This window comes from Monodelphis domestica, chromosome 4 (assembly GCF_027887165.1).
Source record: "Monodelphis domestica isolate mMonDom1 chromosome 4, mMonDom1.pri, whole genome shotgun sequence".
NCBI lineage: Eukaryota > Metazoa > Chordata > Mammalia > Didelphimorphia > Didelphidae > Monodelphis > Monodelphis domestica.
Genome location: NC_077230.1, coordinates 369,399,291 through 369,425,160, shown reverse-complemented (window position 1 = coordinate 369,425,160; position 25,870 = coordinate 369,399,291). Strand labels below are relative to the sequence as shown.

At 43.8% G+C, this 25,870-nt stretch overlaps 1 protein-coding gene and 1 pseudogene across 5 annotated transcripts; both read left to right on the top strand.

Annotated features, from left to right (window-relative positions):
• Positions 1-1,689: 1,689 nt before the first annotated feature.
• SYNC (syncoilin, intermediate filament protein) lies at positions 1,690-25,500 on the top strand. 5 transcript variants are annotated; one of them, XM_007492895.3, is made up of 5 exons: positions 1,732-1,992; positions 5,529-6,765; positions 18,120-18,244; positions 18,412-18,488; positions 25,025-25,500. In XM_007492895.3, exons 1-5 carry the CDS (start codon positions 1,916-1,918, stop codon positions 25,033-25,035), a joined length of 1,527 nt encoding a protein of 508 aa, XP_007492957.2. In that variant the 5' UTR covers positions 1,732-1,915; the 3' UTR covers positions 25,036-25,500. The 5 variants fall into 5 exon arrangements, with proteins under 5 accessions (XP_016278015.2, XP_007492957.2, XP_056651270.1 ...); XM_056795292.1 differs by lacking the exon at positions 1,732-1,992 and adding an exon at positions 2,179-3,060; XM_056795293.1 differs by lacking the exon at positions 1,732-1,992 and adding an exon at positions 3,069-3,259.
• LOC100617837 (receptor of activated protein C kinase 1-like) lies at positions 8,830-9,844 on the top strand (annotated as a pseudogene).
• Positions 25,501-25,870: the final 370 nt, after the last annotated feature.

The following is a 25,870-nucleotide window of genomic DNA, read 5'->3' as shown; positions in this document are numbered from 1 at the left end:
CATCCTTTGTCTAGATTGGTGAATTTGATTGGGGCAGTGGGGGGAAAGGGCATGGCAAACTGCTCTCTGAGCAATAATTTTCTGATTCCCATAGGAAACATTGTGAGATTTGAGACCCTGGTTTAGCCTGACTTCTGAGATGTGTGGCCACTGCACATGCTACAGCTTGGAGCCACAGGAAAAAGCTAGGTGGATACCAGAGGCAGAAAGCAGCCCAGAACAAAAGGGATTGGCAAGCACTCAAACCAGTTACTAGATTTCCCTGAATACCCCATATTCCAGTATTTAAACATTTGCCAATATGCCAGTTTCCCCCAATAAATCTTTCCTTGTAATAAAGTCAAACAGGATCAAAACCCAACTAAGAAAGAGACATGTCTACAGAACAAAGGGATGCCCATTTCCTTCTCTTCTATGACACCAAGATGGGTGATTTTAGTTTCTCCAAGTCTGGTAGCGTTTTATTTTCATTGATGTTAAGGCAGCCACTGTGTCTATGTCTTTCCATACTCAAATGGACTGGGGATCTCATTAACTTTGATGACTACAGATCACTACCTGCCTGGCCACTGGTGCTCTAGACTCCTGTCTAGACTCTCTCACAAGCTCACCCCAATGGGGTTGGCCACTGCTCAGGAGTCTTCCTGGCCTTCTACCAATGGAGCTCAGGTGACATTCCTTTTTTTCCCTCACCCTAACCACATAAGTGCTTACACATACATTCTCCCTGATGACATCCTTTACTCTTGTTTTCTTTCCAGTCGTATATTATCACACATGTAATCAAACCCAAGTCCAGGGATCTTTCTATAACACCATGTTCTGCCTTGGTGTGACCCTGGACAAGTCATCTACCACCTCAATGCAAAAACTGGAGTTTCCCAGGGTGATGCCCAAGGTGTGTTTTTCTACTCTAGAACTCTGCCCAGCTTTTGAACTGGAGGTTGGGAAATTCCTCAGATCTATGACAACTGAGACCATGAAAGAGATGTCCTGGAGTAATGAATTCCCCGCACTTACTACCCACTGGGTAAAGAAATCCTTAGAATCAGGGCCGGACAGGACCTCAGAAGGCTGCACCTAAACAATACCCTCCATGGCTGGCATCACCTCTGAGAGGGTCACTCCAGTTCAGAGCTTGGTGCCAAGATGTCCTGGCATCAGTCATCTCAGCAACATTTGCCATTTTAGCCTTATCTGGCCGGTCAGGCAAAGGGAGTTCTTAGGCGGTCACTGAGTGGGGGTAGGGAGGAGAGGCAGGGAGGTGGCACCTTCTCCTCCCCTTCAGACTCCGGAGTGGAGAGCCCAAGGGTGGAGCCTGAGCTGTGAGGGGTGGGGCGAGGAAAGCATGAGGGAAGGGGAATGGAGCGCGGATGCGGATCCGACCATCCCTCCGAGTTCTCCGACGTTCCCCAGCCAACCAAGGAAGGCATCAGGAGGAAGAATATTGAACTTGGAGACGGGGAACCCTTTTTTTCTGACTCTGCCACTCATTTGCTGAGTGACCTTGGGCAAGTGCTTTCCTGTGGCTGTGCCACGGCTTTTTGTAAAAAAAGGCGGTTTGTTTTTTTCAAAAGGACCCTTAGAGAAGACCTCCAATGTACCCTCCGGCTCTACGACCTATACCTTCCCGGCCAGACGCCCCCAGCCTAGCGTCCCTTCCTCCACATTCCCCACCCACCCGGGGCGGGCAGCGCAGGGCAGAGCCGGCTGGACAGTCTGGGCCGGCTGCTCTCCGCCCCCTGGGCCGAGGCCAAAGCTGGGAGCCAAGTGGGCGCGCCGCCGGGGGAGGGGAGCACGGGAGGGATCCGGTGTCTCGGGGCTGCAAGCTGGTATTGCAGCTGGCGGCGAGGCGAGGCACTGGCCGGGATATTAATAACCCGGGGCTGCAGCTTTCCATGAGACCCTCCCAGCCATGGCCAGCGCGGAGGAGCCCCGGGAGGGCGGCCCCAGCGGGGAAGAAGCTGGAGCCGCTGCTGCTGGCCTGGAGAGGTAGGACTGGCCCGTGGGGAGGGTCTGCCGCGCCCGCCCGCCCGGCTTTGGGGAGAGGTCGGCGGGATTAAGCCTGGAGCTAAGGAACCTGGTGGCCGGCTTCTCCCAAACTGCTGTCCGTTTCTTCTTCGTCCCTTCTCTCTCGCGCCCCCCACCCCACCCCCCAAGAACCCGACTCGAACCGTTAAACGTCAGGCCCCGCCCCAGAACGTGGGGATGAGCCGAGCTGGGCTGCTTGGCTCCCAGACGCCCGGCTTGGGGGTGGGGGCCGAGAAATCTAGAAAAGCCGACTTAAAGGCAGGGGCGCCCAGCCTAGGCCAGGCGGCTTTGGAGAAGGACGATTCCTTTCTCTCAGGCTATTAGCGGGGCGGGGGTCCTCTCCCCAAAAGGGAGTCTGTTGTTTCCAGTAGATATGAATCATCGAATACAATGAATGCAGGCAGGCCAACTATCTGGGCTCATACTGTCTTTTAGGCTTAACTCTGCCCCCCTTTCCCTTTCCCATCCCCCCCCCCCCACAATTCTTCCACACAAAAGCCGTGACCCTGGGGCCCTGAATTAGTGAGGTACTGAAGGAATCCTGCTGCTCCCCAGGACCTGGCCTCTGCCAGTAGCTGTGGGGAAATCACACTAGTTGTTGCTTTGGGGGCTCAGGGTCTTTGCTTTGGGGGGGGGGCGGGAGCGTTGAGGGGAAAGCCTGGGTCCTACCTGTGGAAAGGGAGCTTCAGAAAGGTTTTAACTGCTCCCTTCCCCTCTTATCAGCCAGCCAGAACCCCAGGAGGCCAAGCTTCCGAGGAGGGGTTGAGGGGAGGACTGGGGGGCGCCTCCACCAAGACACACAAGCTAGAAAATCTAAGGGCTGGGCAGAGAGGAGAGGGGCAACCTGAGGCCCTTAGAACCCCAGGAAGCTCCTGCCCCTCCTTCAGTGCTGGGCCTGCTTCTTTAGGGAAGAGAGGAGCAGCTGGGGAAAAAGCTTTTCTGGACCCTCAGTTTATGCAGGAAGCCAAGTCCTTAAAGGATTAATCCATCCTTCAGACACCCCTGCCAAAGGAGAAACACACTGACAAGGTATTGAATTGAAGAGCTGGAAGCTAATACAGTCAGCTCCCAATTTATCTCCTGGACACAAGTAAATCCCAGACAGCAGATAATCCACAGGCCTTGCATGAGGTAGACAGAATTAGTAAGGGGTGGCGGACAGAGAACTAGTTTAGGTGCCAGGAAGTTCAAGCCCAGCCTCTGGCACATTTTGGCTGTGTGACCCTGGGTAAGTCCCTTAATCTCCTGGTGCTCTTGACTCTAAATGGCAGTGAAGGAGCCATTCTTTCTACCAGTGACATCAGAGGGCCTCTCCTTTACCTTTCTTTTCTTTTACACCCTTACCTTCTGTCTTAGAATCACTACTGTATATTGGCTCCAAGGCAGAAGAGTGGTTAAGGGTTAGGCAATGGGGGTTAAGTGACTTGCCCAGGGTCACACATCTGGGAAGTATCTGAGGTCAGATTTGAACCTAAGACCTGGCTCTTAATCCACTGAGCTACCCAGCTGCCCCTCTCTTTACCATTCTAATTGCTCCTCATTCCATTGTTTCAGTTGTATCCAACTCTTTGTGACCCCATTTGGAGCTTTCTTGGCAAAGATCCTGGAGTGGTTTTCTGCTTCCTTTTCCAGCTTATTTTTGACAGATGAGGAAATTGAGGCCAACAGGGTTAAGTGATTTGCTCAGAGTCACACAGCTAGGAAGTGTCTGAGGCCAGATTTGAACTCAGGAAGATGAGTCTTCCTGACTCTTGGCCCAGCACTCTGGGCCTATTTTGCCCTCAATTCAACATTTACCAAGTGCTCACACAGAGCAAAGAGCTGTGTCTTGATGTGGGAAATTAAACATCAAAATTAGTTTGCGTTTCCTGATCTCAAAGCTGAGCAGGAGAACTCAGGAGGAGTTCGGTGAGAAGAGCCAGCCTCACGAAGAGCATCACTGAGATTCATCTTGAAATCAGAAGGCCCAGATATTGAAAAGAGGAGTGAACGGTTTCCCCCCAAGTCCTCCTTCTCAAACTGCTTCGAATTAACGAGGCCATGCCAGAATGTATTCTGTGTCCAGACAGCAACTCTTCCTATGTTGAAAGGTGGCCCATTGGCGTACTGGGCCAAGGACAGGCGGGAACCATCAGATCTGGTTCCGGTCCAGACGGCTATTTACCAGGTGTGTGACCAATCAAATCCTTTCCCTTTTCCTGGGCCTCTTTCTTCACCTACAAAATAAAGGGATTGGCCCCTTCCAGGCCTAAGGTTCTGGGAAGTTGCTGGGCCCTCCTGCACGAATCTATCTGAACAACCTGTTGGGGCCTCAGCTTTAAGGTTTCCTCAGGGGCTGATGAAGGGCAGAGAAAAGGGAGTCCCATGGAAGAAGCCGGGCTACAGTGGTAAAAAACAAGAAGGATCTTGACAAGGAATTTGGAGTAGAAATGGTGAGGATTTATGGCCTAGGCACAAATCTTGAGTTGAAATTCACCTTTCCACACCAGAGGTATTATGGCATAGTGAAAAGAACAGTGATTTTGGAGTCAGAAGATCTGAACCCGAGTCTCAGTTATGCTGTGTACAGGGTGTCCTTGAACCAATCACTCCCTCCTCCCCCATTTGAGTCTCAGTTTCCCAATCTGGAAAGCTAGGACGATGGATTAAGTTCCACTGGGCTCCTAACATTCAATGAAATACTTTGCTATATAGGAAGTTCATTTAGGTGTTAAAGAATCTATAAAAAGAAAACAAGTTCATTCTGTATTTTCTTGTCCCTTCTTTCCAGCCTCAGATATTTACTAGCTGTGTGACCCTGAGCAAGTCCCTTAACCTTGTTGGCCTCCCTTTCCTCATCTGTAAAATGAGCTGGAGAAAGAAATGGCAAACTATGCCAGTATCTCTGCCAAGAAAGCTCCAAATGGGGTCATGAAGAATTGGACATGACTGAAAAGTTGTAACAGTGTGTGTGTGTATGTGTGTGTGTGTGTGAGAGAGAGAGACAGAGATAGAGACAGGGACAGAGAAGAGGGAGAGGGAGAGGGAGAGAGAGAGAGAGAGAGAGAGAGAGAGAGAGAGAGAGAGAGAGAGAGAGAGAGAGAGAGAGAGAGAGGAGAGAGAGGAGAGAGAGAGAGGAGAGAGAGGGGAGAGAGAGAGGGAGAGAGAGACAGAGAGGAGAGAGACAGAGAGAGATGGAGAGAGAGAGAGAGGGGAGAGAGAGGAGAGAGAGAGAGACAGAGACAGAGAGAGAGAGGAGAGAGACAGAGAGAGACAGGGAGAGAGAGAGAGAGAGAGGAGAGAGAGAGAGAGAGAGGGAGAGAGAGAGAGAGAGAGAGAGAGAGAGAGAGAGAGAGAGAGAGAGAGAGAGAGAGAGAGAGAGAGAGAGAGAGAGAAAGTCACCAGAGAACCAGAGGTCAGAGTGGCATTATCAATGCGTCAGAACCCACTCTGCCCTCATACATAAAATCCCATTCTTAGTATGGCTTTCCACAGACCTCAGAATTCTTTTTTTGCAGAGACTCAGGGGCAGAGGACAGTGCTTCACTCCAAGAGAAGAAATTTGAATTTCTGCAAAAAGAAGAGGCTGTGAACCCAGAGATGACCCTGTCCCTCCAGGGAACCATGCACCTAGAGGACATTCTCTACTTTGGAGCCACAGATGATGCTGATGACACACTGTATGTAGAAGAGACTCTGAACTCAGAAGAGGAGGGTGAGCCAGAGGAGCCTCTGTATGTAAGGGAGATGGACACTCCAGAGGAGATGCTGTATGTGAGGGAAACAGTTACCCCAGAGACGCCCCTAAACCAAGAGGAGACAGTCCCCCCAGAAGAGACACTGTATGTGAGGGAAACAGTCCACCCAGAGAGACTGAAGCAGGAAGAGACAATTACTCCAGACAAGACCGAAAGAGATGAGCCGGAGATGCTGAACCCAGAGGAGATAAACACACAGGGGGAGAGAGCAAGCCCAGAGGAAAACCTTGCCTCCAAGGAGAGCCTCAGTGTCGAGGACAGCCTGAGTCCAGAGGAATTGGAGTTGCTGGAAGGCCGTTTCCAGCAATGCATTGAAGCTGTATCCCAGTTGGAGGAGGAGCGGGACCGTCTCATCCACGAGCTGGTGTTGCTTCGAGAGCCGGTTCTACAGGAGGTACAGAAGGTCCACCAGGACATTCTGGCCGCCTACAAGCTACATGCCCAGGGGGAATTGGAGTGCGATGGGCTAAGGGAGGAGATCCGGATGGTGAAGCAAAAGCTGTTCAAAGTGACAAAAGAATGCGTAGCCTACCAGTACCAGCTTGAGTGCCGGCAGAAGGAGGTCGCCCAGTTTGCTACCTGCCAGGACGAGCTCACCACTCGCATTGCCCAGCTATCTGAGGAGCTGACACAACTCAAAGATACGTACGAGAAACAGAAAGGCCAGTTTCGGCAGCAGCTAGAAGCCCCCCGGGGTCAGGGGGACAGCCATTTTCTACAGGAGAGCAGGAGGCTCTCTGCTGAGTTTGAGAGTTTTATGGCGGAAAGCCGCCAGGGCCTGGAAGAAGAGTATGAACCCCAACTTATGCGACTCCTGGAGAGGAAGGATGCTGGAGCAAAGGCACTGCAGAAAACACAGGCAGAGATTCAGGTGATGAAGGAGGCCTTGAGACCGCTTCAAGCAGAGGTCAGACAACTCAGTTTGCAAAATAGGAACCTGGAAGACCAGCTCTTGCTTGTGAGACAGAAGCGAGATGAGGAAGTACAGCAGTACAAGGTAGGCCCACCAAGGGTGAAGGGTTGTTTAACCTGGAGAACTGAAATCTGAAGGGGATTTACATATTTTTAGGATCATGGAGGAGGGAGCATCTGTTTTCCACATATATGGGAAAGCACTAGGGTTATTAAAACAGCAGGAGGGAATGAGGTTTGATATCAGGAGGAAAAAAATACTCCTTGTATTGTATCGCTAACACAAGTTTTGGAATTTCCTGACCTGGGGATTCCAATGTGGTTAGAAAATGAACAAAAGTGGTGTAGGCGAAATTGGGTATTGAGGCAGCAAAAATAGGATGGGATAGGATATATGGGGATTTGTGGAATCTGTGCAGTAGGATTAGATAACACCTAGAGGGCTCTTCTAAGCTTGTCTCTATAAAGCACTTTCTGCCATATTGTTCTGATTTAGTCAATTAATTCACAAGAATCATTAAGTGCTTATTATATGTAGGAAATTGCTACATCTCAGAGATATATTTTTTTAAGTCCCTGCCCTCAAGAAGCTTAGTTTTGAGAGCCAAGCCCTTGGTCTCCCAAAGTGCAGGTCTTTCTGACTAGGTGGAGTGGTCAGGCGAATAAAAGATGAGAGACGACTGAGTGCATCATTCAGTCGTTCTGCCATAGCAGGAGGGTTCATTTATTTTATAGCTTTAGTGAGTACATACTTTTCTGGCACACAATCATTTTTCAACATACATGATCTTCTACAGATAATTGGATATGTCACACATTAACAAATCACTTAATCAACATTCTGTGATCATTCCCTGTGTTGCTACAACAGAAGGATTTGTGATGGAGATGAATGACTTGGACAGAGTAATCTGGAGGTTAGTTCCTCCTGATCTGTGGGATGACCAGCTAGGAGAATCAGTGTTGCTTTTGATCAGCTTTCACAATCAATTAAATTACTTAGGAGATGGGTAACAAAACATTTCACAGCTAGGTATGGGGTTACAGGGTAACTTAAGACAGACCAGAATCAGGAGTTTCCTCAATTTCCAAGTTGCATTTTTCTTGTGTTTCATTAAGGCACCCTGTCGATGTTGCCTGATTATTGTAAGCTTAACAAACCAGCAAAGTGTGTCAGTAACTGTGTTTCTAGAGAAGTGATGGATTGAGGCTTGTGTGTTTGTCTAACAGTGGGTGTGGGGCCTCTGAGTGTACCTCTGCTAAGAGGGAAAAGGGAGGGGTAATGGGTGATGATTTTTGGGTTTTAATTCTGTGAATGTAATCTTTTTAGGGTAATAATCCAGGGGGTTAAAGTGGGGTATATGTGGGCATATGTGTGTTAACCCTGTACATGTTTGCTCTTATGTTATTTCTCCTGTGCTGGGAAGAGAACAATAATCATAACAATTTCATTAGTAAGGGAAATTAGAGGGAGAAGTCACACAGAAGGGGGTTCAGTGGGTGCCTCATCTTTTCTGAAGGCTGTTCTGCAGCCTTCATCATCCCAGATTGCGACTCTGACAGGCAGCGGGGGTATGATGGCTTTCCACAGCTTACATTTTATTTTCCTTATTTTTTAAACCCTGACCTTCTGTCTTGGAATCAATACTGTGTCTTGGTACCAAGACTGAAGAGTGGTAAGGGCTAAGCAATGGGGGTTATGTCAGCCCAGGGACACACAACTAGGAAGGGCCAGATTTGAACCCAGGACCTCCCATTTGTAAGCCTGGCTCTCAATCCACTGAGCTACCTAGCTTATATTTTAATGGGGAAAACATCATGTAAAAGTATCCATACATACGAGATAATGCACAACAGAGAAAATAATCTTAATGAGAAGACTTAGCTAGTAGCTTTGGGGACCATGAAAGGCCTTCTGGAAAAGGTGACATTGTCTTGAAGGAAGCCTGGAATTATAAGGAGAGGAGGGAGAACATTAGAAGCATGGAAAAGACCCAGTGAAAAAGGTCTGGAGATAGAAAAATGGAGTAAGTATCCTTTGCAAAGACTAGCAAGTGGCTCTTTCCTTGCTGGGCAGCTGGCATGAGGAAGACCTGACTCACCTCTCTCCATGCAATCTGGATCCATCCTTTCACCTGGAGTGATCCACTGAGCTCTTGTCATCATGACTGAACAGATGACCCTTCGAGGTATCCTTAAAGGTCACAATAGCTGAGTGACCCAGATCGCCACCACTCCTCAGTTCCCAGACATGATCCTGTCTGCTTCCCAAGACAAGACCATCATCATGTAGAAGCTTACCAGAGATGAAACAAACTACGGTATCCCTCAGAGGTCATTCACATTGTGTCAGTGATGTGGTCATTTCCTCTCATGGCCAGTTTGCACTCCCAGGCTCCTGGGATGGCACACTAAGGCTGTGGGACCTCACAACTGGCACGACTACAAGGCGTTTTGTCGGTCACACCAAGGATGTGTTGAGTGTAGTCTTCTCTTCAGACAACCGCCAGATTGTTTGGTTCTCAGGATAAGACTATCAAGCTGTGGAACACCCTGCGTGTCTGTAAATACACTGTGCAGGATGAGAGCCATTCAGAGTGGATGTCCTGTGTCCATTTTTCACCTAACAGTAGCAACCCCATCATTGTCTCTTGTGGCTGGGACAAACTGGTCAAGGTCTGGAATTGGCCAACTGCAAACTGAAGACAAACCACTTTGACCACGCAGGCTACCTAAATACAGTGACAGTTTCTCCTGATGGCTCTCTCTGTGCTTCTGGAGGCAAGGATGGTCAGACCATGCTGTGGGATCTTAATGAGGGCAAGCATCTATATACTCTGGATGGTGGTGACATCATCAATGCCCTCTGCTTTAGCCCCGGTCGCTACTGGCTCTGTGCTGCCACTGGGCCCAGCATCAAGATTTGGGATCTAGAAGACAAGATCATTGTGGATGAGCTAAAGCAAGAAGCGATCAGCCAGCAGCAAGGCTGAACCTCCCCAGTGTACCTCCTTAGCCTGGTCTGCTTATGACCAGACTCTCTTTGCTGATTACACAGACAATTTGGTGCCGGTGTGGCAGGTGACCATTGGCACTCGGTAAAGGAGTCAACCATAACTCAGATTTTGAAATAAAGACCTTAATTTATGCCTTTTGAAAAAAAATAGCAAGTGGCTAGTCTGCCTTTATGATAGAGTACATGGAGAGAAGTAATGCATGAGAAGACTGAAAAAAGTTAAGTAGGGGTCAAGTTGGGAAGAGCTTTAAGTGCCAAACAAAGGAGATTATATTTGATCCTGGAAGTAGTAGGGAGCCCTTAGAGTTTATAGAGTTGTGGGGAAGATGAAGACACGTTGTGGTTAGACCTATGCTTTAGGAAAATCATTTGGCATCTGGGTAGAGGATGGATTGGAGTGGGGAGAGACAAGATACAGGAAGATCAATTAGGTTATTGCAACAGTCCAGGGGAGATATGACAAAAGCTTGAATTGGGGTGGCAACTGTGTGAGTAGAGTGAAGTGAATGTACTGAGAAATGCAAAGGTAGAACAACTAAAATTTGTCATTGGTTGGATGTGTGGTGTACGAATGAGGAGTTGAAGGGGACACGAAGGTATTGAACCTGGATGACTGGAAGAATGGTGGTGCCCTTGATCAGTAATAGGAATGTTCAGAAAGGGGTGTTTTTGGTGGGGTTGGGGGGACATGGGTGAAAATCTAGTAAAAGAAACTGAGAATGGTTAGACATGTAGAAGGAGAAACAAGAGAGAGTAGTGTCATAAAAACCCAGAGAAGAATACCCAGGAGGAGAAAGTGATGAAGAGTGCCGAATACTGTAGAAAGATCAAGAAGAATGAGGATGAAGAAAAGGCCATTCAATTTGGCAATTAAGAAGTCATTGGCTGTGGAGAGCAGTTTCAGATGAATGAGATCATTCAGAAGGCAGAAGATTTTAAAAAGAGGAAGATGAGAGGAAGTGATAGCATATAACAGCCAATATTATTAAGGCATTTAGCTTAGACTGGGAGGACTGATAAAGGATAATAGCTAGTGGAGATGGTTGGATCAAGTGAGTACTTTTTTTTAAAATCCTTACCTTCTGCCTTAGAATTAATACTCGGTTTTGGTTCCAAGGCAGAAGAGGGGCGAGAGCTAGGCAAAGGGGGTTAAGTGACTTGTCCAGGGTCACACAGCTAGGATTTATCTAAGGCTAGATTTTAACCTTGGATCCCCTGTCTCTAGGCCTGACTTTCAATCCACTGTGCTACCCAGATGCCCCCAAGTGAGTACTTTTTTAAGAAGGAAGGAGAAAGTGGGTTTGTGGCTAACAAGGAAGGAATCAGTAGATATGAGAGAATGACAGTTAAAGACAATCAACTGGAGAAGATGGGAGGGGATGGGACAAAAATGTAGAGGAATTTGTCTTGGAAGGGGAAGGGCCACCTTGACATCAGACGGAGGAAATAATGGGTGATGATATCAGAAGGAATGTGAAATGAAAAAGGGAGAACTTGGCAGACGGCCTCTGTTTTTTTTCCAGTGAAGTATGTATGAGGCAAGATTCTTAGATGAGGAGTTGGGGGATAGGCTATGGGAGAATTAAGAAGTGAAGAAATTTAGAACAGCCACCATAGTGAGTAGAATAGAGAATCAGGGAGAAATTGAAGGACCATCTTGTTGCAATGGATCCAGTTGAGAAGAGATCACATAAATTTGCAATGGATCCAATCAGCTTCTTTTTCTCCTGGACTTTTTTCCAGCTGCCAATGACATACGATCAGGAGTAAAGAAGGCAGATGGTGGGAGTAATCCAGGTTTGGCAAGGAATGATCAGTGACAGGATAAGGGAGTTAGAGATATGAGAGCAGCATATCATAATAAATAGCATTTATATAATGCATTAAAGTTGGAAAGCACTTTACAAATATTCTCATTTTATCTTCAAAACAACACTGGGATGTTGATGTTATCAGCCCCATTTTACAGATAAGAAAACTGAGGCTGGCAGAAATTAATTTTCAAAGGGTTACATAAATAAGTATCTGAGGCTAAATCTGAGCTGACATCTTGATTCCATCCACTATACCACCTAGTTGCCTTCAGGAAAATGTAGAGCTGAACTGGTTATAGGAAGGAGGGAAATAGTAGCCAGGTTGGAAGTGATAGTCTGGGAAAGTTTTGAGGGGTAGGGGATTTTGGGGGGGACACAATGAAAACCAAAACCAGGGATAGGGGTCCCATTGCAAAGGAAAGCTGGAATGATGAAAACTATAATGATCAGATAAAAGTTCATGAAAAAAAAAGTTTACAAGCAGGGAAGTGAGTGATGATAGCAGGTTCAAAGGTATGAACATCCATCCCCATGTGTAGCTGAAAGTGGAGTGGAAGAATAGGTCTTGGAAATTGTGTATGAGAACTTGGGAAGTTAGGGTATTTGTATAAACATCAGTTTACATTAAGAAACCCCCTGGTATGAGGCAGGAGTTGGGCTAGAGAGCAAGACTGAGAGAGGCACTTAACTCAAGGAGGAATGAGGAAAATGGCCTGGGATTTGGTAGATAAATGGCCAATGGGGTTCTGAATCAGGTGAGATATATATCTATATCGATATCTATGTCTATGTCTATATCTATATCTATATCTATATCTATATGTAGTGTGTGGACCTCAAAAGAGAATTGATTTGTGAAGGTGACAGAGCCTGAAAGTGGCATTGGGAACAAAGGGTATTCCAATCCCTCTACTATGAGCTGATAATGGAAAGGGTGGCCAGGGACGTGGTATCATCAGAAAAGATCCAGGTCTCAATGAATGACAGAAGATGGAAAAAAAGATGGAAAAGTTTAAAATGAAACAAAGCTTAATTATGGATCAGGGACAAGCAAGCTGCTCTGGAGTGGGACATCAAAGTGGATAAGAAGAAGGGAGCAAGGGGGCAGCTGGGTAGCTCAGTGGATTGAGAGCCAGGTCTAGAGATGGGAGGTCCTATGTTCAAATCTGTCCTCAGACACTTCCCAGATATGTGACCCTGGGCAAGTCACTTGACCCCCATTGCCTAGCCCTTACCACTCCTCTGCCTTGGAGCCAATACACAGTATTGATTCTAAGATGGAAGGTAAGGGTTTAAAAAAAGAAGAAGGGAGCAGATTGTTGGAGTTGGGGAAAGGAATTTGTTTTTCCAGAGCTGGGAGTTCAGTGTCACCAGAGAATAGGGAGAAGGTAGGGGAGCAGGAGTATGCTATCCAATGAAGAATTCTCCCAGTCAGAGCATTCCTGGGAGGGGACTATTTGGGTCATTAATTCCGGGACTAAGGACAGGCATTCTCATCAAGCTACCAGGTTCCTAGAAGGCTCTTCTGAGCTAGCACCACTTCCCCCTGCTGGAATGAAAGCTGCATTACAGGAGATGCTAAAAAGGGATCAATAAACACAAGGTTGACAACCTTCCAGTGAACTGTAGTGCTGAGGACACTGACTACACTCCTCCTAGGTGATTTCTGCTAATGCTCTTCCATTTCAGGGCTACCACTCCTCCCACATGTACACTTCCCCTACCTCTCCTACCGGCTCCCCTACTTTACAAGGACAGCATTGCCGCCCTCCCAGTCATCCTAGAATGAGTCCTCCTCCTCCTTTAGCATTCCTGCCTTTTCCAGTCAGTTGCCAAGTCTTTTTGTTTCTACCTTATCTTTTCCTGTCTCTCCCATCTCCTCTATTCCCACAGCCATCCATTAGTTCTTTTAAAAAAAATTTTTTTTTGGGGGGGGGAAGCTGGGTAGCTCCACGGATTGATAACCAGGCCCAGAGACAGGAGGTTCTGGGTTCAAATGTGGCCTCAGACACTTCCCAGCTGGGTGACCCTGGGCAAGTCATTTCACCCCCATTGCCTAGTGCTTACCGCTCTTCTGCCTTGGAACCAATACACAGTATTGAATCCAAGACGGAAGGTGAGGGTTTAAAAAAAAAAAGCCCATTTCAAATTTGAATCCAGGACCTCCTGTCTCTGGACCTGACTCTCAATCCACTGAGCCACCCAGATGCCCCCTTATGTTGTCATTTCTTATAGCACAATGGTATTCCATCAGTGGTATAGCGTGACTTGTTCAGCCATTCTCCAGTTGATGGGTATCTCCTCAGTTTCCAATTGTCTTACCTCTTGCTTAGCTTACTGTGGTAGCCTCCACATTGGTTTGATCCTTGAGCCTCTAAACTAAATAGAAAGCATGTATCACACAGCTAGCTGCCTACAGGCAGGATTACAGCATCACCTTGCTCAGAAAATCTTAATCCCTGTTACTAGTTACAGGATAAATTCCAAACACTTCAGCCTCCCATCCAAGCCCTTCCAATTTGACTCCAGCCTTAACTCTGTGCACTCTATGCTCCAGCCAAAGCTTGCTGTGTGGCTTGCCGCCCCCCACCCCCATCTTATCTTGCCCTCTCCAGCCTCTGCCCCTTTGCATATGATTTCCTCCCTTTTATCCTCAAGCCAAGCCTGAAATGGGTTCCTCTTTCTCAACCCACCCAGACGCTTCAAGGTTCAGTTCCTATGTGCCTTGACTCACTCGTTAATGAAGCATTTGCTGAGCTGGCTCATCTCTGTTTAGGGCGAAGGTGTGCCACCTCTTCCATGCCCCATTCCTTGGTCTTCTTGGTTAAAAGGCAGCCTCTCCATGAATTACTGGTCATTGTTCCACTTTTCTAGGCATTTAATCACGTTTTGATTTGTACAGTAGTTATTTGTGTAGGTCTCAAAGTCCTTTCTAATCCACCAAACTGTAAGATCTTTGAGGGTTGCATTTTATCAGATCTCCAAGTCTTTGCACAGAGTAGGTACTTGTTGAATCACTTCATCAATACATTTTTATTTTAAACCCTTACCTTCCATCTTGGAGTCAATACTGCGTATTGATTCCAAGGCAGAAGAGAGGTAAGGGCTAGGCAATGGGGGTCAAGTGACTTGGCCAGGGTCACACAGCTGGGAAATGTCTGAGGCCAAATTTGATACATTTTTACCAAATAATCTTGTCTATGTTTATGGCCTGGTGACAGATCCTGAGAATACAAAGAAGTGTTAAAAAAACGTCTCTAAAGGGCTTGGATTGAGTTTGGTCAAACAGAATACCTATAAGATGCCTTTATACAAAAGGATTTCAGAGCAGGAAATGACTGAGGGGTTGGGGGGGGAGGGGTCTACACAATTGGGAAGTCTTTGTAGTAGAAACAGTGCTTGAATTAGTTGGTAACTGCAGGACATGAATCAGACAAGGATTGGGGAAGCAGCAGAAGGAATACACATGGTATGTTCCATAACAATGAACCAATATGACTGGCTCAGGATAACTGGTGTGGAGGGGCACTGGAGAATAAAGGTCAGAGAGACTGGGAGGACACAAACATTGAAGAGCCTTCTGTGATAGTCTAAAGAGTTTAGACTTTATCTGCAGGGCAATATAGTAAGCCACCAAAGACTTTTTTTTTTTTAAACCCGTACCATCTATCTTAGAATCAATTGGTTATGGGGGCAGCTGGGTTGCTCAATGGATTGAGAACCAAGCCTAGAGATGGGAAGTCCTGGGTTCAAATGTGGCCTCAGACATTTCCCAGCTGTGTGACCCTGGCCAAGTCACTTGACCCCCATTGCCTAGCCCTTACCACTCTTCTGCCTTAGAACCAATACACAGTATTGATTCCAAGACAGAAGGTCAGGGTTTTATTTAAAAAAAAAAATCAATTGGTTCCAAGGCAAAAGGTAAGGGTTAAGCAACTGGGGTTAAATGACTTGCCCAGGGGTTACACAGCTGGAAGTAAAACATTTTTTCTCTATCATGAATTTTTTTACCCTTATTGTGGATTGGTAAGGCAATTTGGGGGTGACTTGCCCAGGGTCACACAGCTAGGAAGAGAAGGTTTTAGAACAGGTAGTGCTTTAATATGATAAATCTGGTAGCAGTTGTGCAGGATAAACAGAAAGTGGCCCTCAAGCTATTGCCTCAACTCTTCCTCACAATAAAAACGCTTAGTTCTTTGTCAGTGATAAGGGTTTCCTTCGTCTGCATAATTGCTTGAAAGATATTTTAGTAGGTAGACTAAGACATAGAAAGAATCAGTACTCTACAGACTTAGATTTAATGCTCCCGGATGGTTGGGGGATTGGGCATGTATGATGCCAAGAACAATCAGGTATTGAATAGCTTCTGAAATCCAGGCAAAAATCCCCCACTCAACAAATATTTGAGTGCTCAATGTGTGTGATCTCCTGGGAAAGGTAGAAAAATGAGACTTGGTGACTGTCCTTAAGGAGCAGGCAGGTGGCACAGTGGACAGAGTTTAGAATCAGAAAGACTGCTCTTCTTGAGTTCAAATCCAGCCTCAGACACTTACCAGCTGTGTGACCCTGGGCAAGTCACTTAACCCCATTTGCTTTGGTTTCCTGATCTGTAAAATTAGTTGGAGCAGGAAATGGCAAACCACTCCATTATCTTTATAAAAAAAAATAGGGTCATAAAGAGTTAGACAGGACTAAAATGACTGACTAAGCAACAAAATACTGCCCTTAACAGGCTTAGAATGTAATAGGGGTCATTAGATTTTGCTCTTCCTCATCTATATGGTAGGTACTAAAAATGGTGTGTGAAGTGCTGACATCAGATGAGGGAGTTATCTCTTCTTCCAGTTTGGGAGATTAAGGAATGTTTCATGGAAGTGGTGACTATTTTACCTGGGCAGGATAGAGGCAGAGAGCATGGCATCAAGGAGTAAAATGCTCTCTCTACCGCTATGGACTCATTGCTGTATCACAGGTGCGGCACCAAGAATGGCGCAACCAGCCAATATTTTTGGCCCTTCTAAGGGCAAGATGGACCAAGGCTAGATTCCTATTCTGTTAGTCAGAGTATGTAAGAACAGGAAAAATCCCCAAGATAATCTAATGCAACCCCTTCGATTTTGAGAGGAAAAACTTTTAAGCCGAGAAAATGGAAGGGCCTCGGCGTCAAAGTCTGAGGATTGTGAAGTCACTGCCCTTTGAAAATACACCTTCCAGCCCCCCCTCTGGCCTGGGTCTGATCTGGCCCAACAGCTAGCCTGCTGAATGGCTGACAAACACCTCACTCACTTGGCGATTTCTCCAGGCTAAGCTGACTTACTCAGTTGCTGCAGGGATCTGGTCAAGGTCTCAGATAGTGTTATGGGAGAGTAGCTTCTTATTACCGTCAACTTAAATTAATTCTTGGACAAATTCCCATAAATTCCTGGCTCAGTAGATGTTGCAAGTGAAATTCAGTTCAAATGCCTGCAAAGGCCACCATCACAAGTGTTGTTTTGTAAAAAATCCTTGATTTCTATCTTAGTATCCATTCTAAGACAGAAGGGCAAGGGTTAGGCAAACGGGATAAGTGACTTGCCCAGGATCACACAACTAGGAAATATTTGAGGCCACGTTTTACACTCAGGTCCTCCTGACTGCAGGCCTGTTGCTCTATCCACTGCCCCTCATCACAAGTATTTATTAAGCTACAACAATTCAGTAGCAAATAGTAGACAATTTATTAAGGTCAACAATAACAATTTATTAAGCTTTAACAATTCAGTAGCAAATAGTAGACAATTTATTAAGGTCAACAATAACAATTTATTAAGCTTTAACAATTCAGTAGCAAATAGTAGACAGTTTATTAAGGTCAACAATAACAATTTATTAAGCTTCAACAATTCAGTAACAAATAGTAGACAATTTATTAAGGCCAACAATACAGTAGCAGATAGTAGATACTCTCTGTCCTCTAAGGGTCTAAAATGTAAGACAGAGCTGAAAGCAACCCATAAGAAGATCCAAAGAGTATACAAACCACCATCTCAGAATCTTGGAATTCGAAAATATCTCAGGGGCTTTCCAGTTAACTCCTACCCACCACACTCATATGGCTTATCACTAAGCAACAAAGACTCTCCTGCTGACTAGTCTTGAACCATGTACTGCCCGAGACGTGCAAAGTGACAAAATGGCAAAGACTTTGACTTTGTCACTAGCTAGCCATGTAGCTTCAGGCGAGGCCCCTCACTGCTCCAGGTCTGCTTCTTCCTCTATGAAATGAGGAAGCTGGACCAGAAGGTTTTTTTTTTTAAACCTGCACCTTCTTCCTAGCATCAGCTCTGAGACGGAAGGACAAGGACTAGGCAAATGGGGTTCAGTGATTTGCTCAGTCACAGTGTCCGAGGCCAGGTTTCTACGCAGAGGTCCGATGCTTTATCCACTTAGCCCTCTACCTGCCCCAGCAGTTTGAAGGGTTTATCACAGACCCTCCAAGGCTTTGATGCCAACTCCCTTGCAGACAGAGGTCTGTGGGACCCAGTAGAGAAGCCCAGTGGAGACTCGGATTCCTCCCTAGTCATGCTCTCTCCTAGGCTCATTAGAAATTCTCTTGGCTCTCCCCTACAGGAACAGATGGAAGAAATGGAAGACAGACAGAGGCATCTGAAAAGCAGGGTACAAGTTCAGCAGCAGAAGAACAAAGAGATGGAGGAGCTAAGGATCAGCCTCACCGAAGAGCTCTCTATTTATAAGTCAGTTTTCACCACTACTCAAAATTTGTCCATAAATGCTGGCTGAGGGGGTGGATGAGGGAGGGAGCTCAAGGGGAGGCTTGTGAAGGATTGCTTTTTTTAGGGGAATGATTTTTTAAATTCTGGTCATCTGCACTCAGATGAAAACCGGCTTTGTGTTTTTAAAGGGCCATGCTGTCCCAGAAGCCAGAGCAGCTCGAGGCACCCACTGATCAGGGAACTGGAAAGGAGACACAGTCTCAAGGTGATTTCTCTGGTGGGAGATCAGTGCTTGCATCCTCTGACTGCTAACCAATTTAACAATACTAGTTAGTGTTGCTTTGGATCAAGAAGCCTGTGTACTGTTATGGATGTCTTTTAGATCTTAAAGACACAGGCATTCTAGATGCTCAGCTCAAGCCATACACAACCGAGAGAAATGAAGTCACAGTCCAAGATGCCCCTCTGTCATGACTCAGGTCATTTCTGTTTGGTACACCAGAATCACTGTCTTTAGTTGGGACACTGAAAAGTTTAAGAAGGAAAAAAATCTCCAAGTTTTGTCCCTCTAAAGAATTTTCAGGCAGCTGGATGGCTCAGTGGTTTGAGACCTAAACCTAGAGACAGGAGGTCCTAGGTTCAAATCTGGCCTCAGATACTTCCAAGCTGGGTGACCCTGGGCAAGTCACTTAATCCCTACTGCTTAGCCCTTACTGTTCTTCTATCTCAGAATCAATATTGATTCTAAGACAGAAGACAAGGATTAAAAAAATTTTCCCCCCATCAGGAATATTGCTCCAGGAGAAAATAACTATTAGAGTCATTGTTTTCCCCATATTCATTAAATAGAACCATATAATTTATAGTAGAAGCAAGACAAGTTTTGCCATCTATAGTGGCCAAGGAAAGGGTCAGATGAATGAGATTGACATTCAAAAAATACCACATAAGGACAATATTATTTACAGGCCAAAGAACATGATTATTTAAAATCTGAGCCAACTGAGGCAGTCTGCTACTAAGCTACTACCCATTCTTTTCCTAATTAGTGACAAACTTCAAAATACTGGATATATATGAGGAGCTCAGACTTTTCATTATAGCTTAGGACTCAGTAAACACCTTCTAAGAGAATTTTATTTCATAGCTGACAAAACTGAACCATTTTACCTTGTGAAGTCATAAAGAACCAGTTATCCACTTCGATATGTAGGTCCCAAATTGAAATATCCATGACTAGTCATTTCACAGTGGCCTAAACATCATTTTATTTATTTTTATTTTTTTTTCTATACACTTCTAATCCTTTAAAAATTTTTTTATTTAATTAGTCAATTTAGAACATGGTTTTCATATTCTTTCCCTCCCCTACCTCCACCCCCTTCCTGTAGTTGATGCGCAATTGCACTGGGTTTTACATGTGTCCTTGATAAAAACCTATTTCCATATCATTGATATTTACACGAGAGTGATCCTTTACAGTCTAAGTCTCCAATCATGTCCCCATCAACCCACATGATCAAGCAGTTGTTTTGCTTCTGTGTTTCTACTCCCACAGTTCTTCCTCTGAACGTGGATAGTGTTCTTTCTCATAAGTCCCTCAGGATTGCCACTAATGGAGAAGCCCATTAAATTCGATTGTACCACAGTGTATTAGTCTCTGTGTACAATGTTCTCCTGGTTCTGCTTTCACTCTGCACCAGTTCCTGGAGGTCATTCCAGTTCACATGGAGTTCCTCCAGTTCATTATTCCTTTGAGCACAATAGTATTTCATAACAATAAGATCAGATACCACAATTTGTTCAGCTATCCCCCAATCTAAGGGCATCCCCTTATTTTCCAGTTTTTGCCACCACAAACAGCTCAGCTATGAATATTTTTGTACAAGTCTATTTCCTCTTTGGGGTACAAACCCAGCAGTGACAGACAGTCTTTTAGTGTGTTCCAAATTGCCCTCCAGAATGGTTGGATCAATTCACAACTCTACTAGCAATGCAATAATCCACATCCAACATTCATTACTGTTATGTTAGCCAATCTGCTAGGTGTGAGGTGATATCTCAGAGTTTTGATTTGCATCTCTCTGATTATAAGAGATTTAGAACACTTTTCCATGTGCTTATTAATAGTTTTGATTTCTTGATCCGAAAATTGCCTATTCATGTCCCTTGCCCATTTATCAAGTGGAGAATAGCTTGATTTTTTGTACAATTGATTTAGCTCTTTATAAATTTGAGTAATTAGACCTTCAACAGAAGTTTTTGTTAGGAGGATTTTTTCCCCCAATTTGTTGCTTCCCTTCTAATTTTGGTTGCATTGATTTTGTTTGTACAAAACCTTTTAAATTTAATGTAATCAAAATTATTTATTTTACATTTTTTGATTTTTTTCTAACTCTTGCTTGGTCTTAAAACCTTTCCTTTCCCAAAGATTTGACATGTCTACTATTCTGTGTTCACCTAATTTACTTATAGTTTCATTCTTTATATTCAAGTCATTCACCCATTCTGAGTTTATCGTGGTATTGGGTGTAAGATGTTGATCCAAACCCAATCTCTCCCATACTGTCTTCCAATTTTCCCAGCAGTTTTTGTCAAATAGTGGATTTTGGTCCCAAAAGCTGAGATCTTTGGGCTTATTGTAGACTGTCTTGCTGAGGTCACTTACCCCATCTATTCCACTGATTCTCCTTTCTGTCTCTTAGTACCATATTGTTTTAATGACCACTGCTTTATAGTATAGTTTGAGATTTGGTACTGTAAGGCCACCTTCCTTCACATTTTTTTTTTCATGATTTCCCTGGATATCCTTGATCTTTTGTTCTTCCAAATGAACTTTGTTATGCTTTTTTTTTTCTAATTCAGTAAAAAAGTCTTTTGGTAGTTCTATGGATATGGCACTAAGTAAATAAATTAGTTTGGGTAGAATTGTCATTTTTATTGTTAGCTTGTCCTACCCATGAACAATTAATGTTTTTCCAATTGTTTAGCTCTAGTTTTAATTGTGTGGAGAATCTTTTGTAGTTGTGTTCATATAGTTCCTGTTTTTGTCTTGGCAGATAGATTCCTAAGTATTTTATATAGACTAGGGTGATTTTAAATGGAATTTCTCTAATTCTTGCTGCTGAGATGTGTTGGATATATATAGAAATGCTGATGATTTATGTGGGTTTATTTTTTATCCTGCAACTTTGCTAAAGTTGTTGATTATTTTGACTAGCTTTTTGGTTGGTTCTCTTGGATTCTTTTTTTTTTTTTTAATATATTTTATTTGATCATTTCCAAGCATTATTCGTTAAAGACATAGATCATTTTCTTTTCCTCCCCCCCACCCCCCATAGCCGACGCGTAAGTCCACTGGGCATTAGATGTTTTCTTGATTTGAACCCATTGCTTTGTTGATAGTATTTGCATTAGAGTGTTCATTTAAAGTCTATCCTCTGTCATGTCCCCTCAACCTCTGTATTCAGGCAGTTGCTTTTTCTCGGTGTTTCCACTCCCATAGTTTATCCTTTGCTTATGAATGGTGTTTTTTTTTTCTCCTGGATCCCTGAAAGTTGTTCAGGGACATTACACCGCCCCTAATGGAGAAGTCCATTACGTTCGATTATACCACAGTGTGTTAGTCTCTGTGTACAATGTTCTCCTGGTTCTGCTCCTCTCGCTCTGCATCACTTCCTGGAGGTTGTTCCAGTCTCCATGGAACTTCTCCACTTTATTATTCCTTTGAGCACAATAGTATTCCATCACCAACATATACCACAGTTTGTTCAGCCATTCCCCAATTGATGGGCATCCCCTCGTTTTCCAGTTTTGGGCCACCACAAAGAGCGCAGCTATGAATATTTTTGTACAAGTCTTTGTGTCCATTATCTCTTTGGGATACAGACCCAGCAGTGCTATGGCTGGGTCAAAGGGTAGATATTCTTTTGTCGCCCTTTGGGCATAGTTCCAAATTGCCCTCCAGAATGGTTGGATCAGTTCACAACTCCACCAGCAATGAATTAATGTCCCTACTTTGCCACATCCCCTCCAGCATTCATTACTTTCCTCTGCTGTTATGTTAGCCAATCTGCTAGGTGTGAGGTGTCTCTTGGATTCTTTAAGACCATCTGTAAAGAGTGATAGCTTGGTCTCCTCATTGCCTATTTTAATACCTTCAATTTCTTTTTTTTTTCTAATTGCTACTGCTAGTGTTTCTAGTACAGTGTTAAATAATAGAAGTGATAATGGGCATCTTTGTTTCACTCCTGATCGTATTGGGTAGGCTTCTAGTTTATCCCCATTGCAGATGTTTGCTGATGGTTTTAGATATATACTATTTATAAAGAAAGGCTCTTCTATTCCTATACTTTCTAGTGTTTTCAATAGGAATGAATGTTGTATCTTGTCAAAGGCTTTTTCTGCATCTATTGAGAGAATCATGTGACTTTTGTTGGTTAGCTTCTTAATCTGGTCAGTTATGTGGATGGTTTTCCTAATACTGAACCATTCCTGATATAAATCCCACCCTTGCCATCTCTTGCTGGAGCCTTTTTGCTAGTATTCTATTTAAGATTTTTGCATTCATGTTCATTAAGGAGATTGGTCTGTAGTTTTGTTTTTGACCTACCTAGCTTTGGAATCAGTACCATATTTGTGTCATAAAAGGAATTTGGTAGAACTTCTTTGCTTATTCTGTCAAATACTTTGTATAATATTGGGATGAGTTGTTCTTTGAATGTTTGATAGAATTCATTTGTGAATCCATCTGATCCTGGGGACTTTTTCATAGGGAGTTCTTTGATAGCTTGTTCAATTTCTTTTTCTGACATGGGGTTATTTAGGTATTCTATTTCTTCTTCTGTTAATCTAGGCAATTTACATTTTTGTAAATATTAAATCATATCACCTAGATTGCCATATAATTGGGCATAGTAGTTTTGAATGATCACCTTAATTTCCTCATTAGAGGTGATATCTCCCTTTTCATCTTTGATACTGTTAATTTGGTTTTCTTTCCTTGAAGTATCTGAGGCCAGATTTGAACCTAGGACCTCCCATCCACTGAGCCACCCAGCTGCCCCCTTCTTTCCTTTTTAAAATTAGATTGACCAGTAGTTTGTCTATTTTATTTGTTTTTCCAAAGTACCAGCTTCTAGCCTTATCTATTAAATCAATCATTTTTTGACTCTCAATTTTATCAATTTCTCCTTTAATTTTTAGGATCTCTAATTTAGTTTTTTGTTTGCAATGTTTTTATGCCCTAGTACATGGCCTATCTTTGTGAATGTACCATGTGTTGTGAAAAGGTGTATTCTTTTTTGTCCCTATTTATTTTTCTCCACATAACTACTTTTTCTAAGACTTCATTCACTTCTCTTCCCTTATTTTTTGGTTTGATTTATCTAGTTCTGATAGAGAAAGGTTCAGGTCTCCCTCTAGTATAGTTTTTCTCTCTATTTCATCCTTGAGCTCCATTAGTTTCTCCTTTAGAAATCTGGATGCTATGCCTTTTGGTGCATACATGTTGAGTACGGATATCTCCTCATTGTCTATATTGCCTTTTATCAGGATGCAATTACCTTTCCTATCTCTTTTGATTATATCTATTTTTACTTTGGCTTTGTCAGATATCGTGATTGCGACACCTGCCTTCTTTTTCTCATTTGAGGCCCAAAAGATTTGGCTCCATCCGCTTACCCTTACCCTTAGTGTTTCTATCTTCCTCATGTGTATTTCTTGTAGACAATATATGGAAGGATTTTGGTTTCTAATCCACTCTGCTACTAAACATCATTTAAAAAACTGGCCAATAAATGCTATTATTGCATGCTTAAAGAAAAAAACAACCTCATTTGGGGTTCCTTACTGCTTTGTCCTGGGGCTGTTTCACTATTTTAATAATTGTTCTTGACAATTGTTCAGTAATGTGAGTGACTAAGATTTCATTCCAGATGGAGAAGCTGAGGCATAGAATTCCCTTAACCAGTTCTGGGTTTATATATAAACAAGCATCAATGCCATTCAATTCACTTTCTAATTAAGCTGACAACCTTGAAAGTAACTTTTTGAGGCTTTTCCTGACCCACACTTTCTACAGATAAGTTTGTTTTTGGAGTAAACCACTTGTGCATCTTTTTATCACTAAAGAAAAATGATCTAGTCAGCTGATTTTTACTGGGGTTATTGGTGGCATTTTATCATTGTACACGACTCATCTATATTTCAAGAACATTTAAGAATCTATGTTAATTCTTAAGGAATAAATTGCTAATGGTAGAACCGCAGATATTCTAGCTAGATGAAGGAAGATTAATTTTATTCAAGATATCTTTTGCTGGACACAAGAGGCCAGTTTACAAGTAGCAGGTGATTTTTTCCATAGAAACATAACACAGCACCCTCTCTCTTTTTTTTTTTTTAAACCCTTACCTTCCGTCTTGGAGTCAATACTCTGTATTGGCTCCAAGGCAGAAGAGTGGTAAGAGCTAGGCAATGGGGGTCAAGTGACTTGCCCAGGGTCACACAGCTGGGAAGTGTCTGAGGCTAGATTTGAACCTAGGACCTCCCATCTCTAGATCTGGCTCTCAATACACTGAGCTACCCAGCTGCCCCCTCCTCTAACTCTTAACATACCAAGAGCACTACTAACATCTTCACAGACTGCAAGGATAGCTGGTCCAAGGCAATTTCATCTGTGTATTTCCACTCCAAGGGTACGGCTTCAGTCTTAAGAGTTAATTCATTAGTGTTTCACTACATTTTATTTCACTTTGTATGATGTATTATTCTAAACCTGCCTTTCTCTCAACTTTACAGGAACTGTTTAGAAATCTATGGCCGACTCTGTAACCCAGAAACAAAAGACAAAATCTCTTACTGAAGGAGCACTAAAGCCTCAGTGGACGTTCTTTTCTTTGCAGCGAAAAAGAGAATGTGAGGGAACCTGGTAAAATGGGCCATCTTGTGAAAGGAATAGACATTGGCCTATCAGTTTTAAAGAGACTTGCTGCCCCCTGCCAGAAGCAGAATACCAGACAACCCTCAGCTTATAGGGCATAGAGCTTATTGCATTGAAGAATGGAAGCTCCTGCTGACTCGTAGTAGACTCATGTACACACTATGAAAAGGATACATCAACAGTGACTAAGTTTAAGCCTCCAGTGTTCTGGAGCAGAAATTGTTGCCTTATTTTGACTCAAAACTCTAAGCCTTTGTAAGACAGAGCCAATGTCAACAAGGCAGCCCATTTTAAGTTAAGTGGAGTTTTAAAGTTTGATTTCTCTGTGCCACAAGTGTCTGACTTTAGAAATTTCTCTTAAAGCATTTATAAGGGTGCTGCAGGCTCCAGTAGCTTTGTTTCCTTATTCATATCAATAATTTCCACTACACAGACACGTCATCCTGAAAATAAGGGACCAATCACAGTTTTGAGACCAAAATGGTTTAAGGCCATTTGGATTTGGAGAGTTTTATCGTCATGAAGACAACTGTGGTACAAAGTGATGCACTTGGCTAATAAAACAAAGGTATCTGGAATACTATCTGGTATTATAAGGTCTTGGAGATTAAGACCATCACAGCCTATTATTATATATCTGTCAAACGCAAGTCCCATTGGGGAAAAACCAAAATGTTCTAGGAGGGCTAGCCTCTCCTTTATCA

Coding starts and splice junctions, on each gene's coding strand:
- SYNC (XM_007492895.3), top strand. CDS start 1,916: ATGGCCAGCGCGGAGGAGCCCCGGGAGGGCGGCCCCAGCGGGGAAGAA. Junction 1,993..5,528: donor GCTGCTGCTGGCCTGGAGAG/GTAGGACTGGCC, acceptor CTTTTTTTGCAG/AGACTCAGGGGCAGAGGACA. Junction 6,766..18,119: donor AGGAAGTACAGCAGTACAAG/GTAGGCCCACCA, acceptor TCTCCCCTACAG/GAACAGATGGAAGAAATGGA.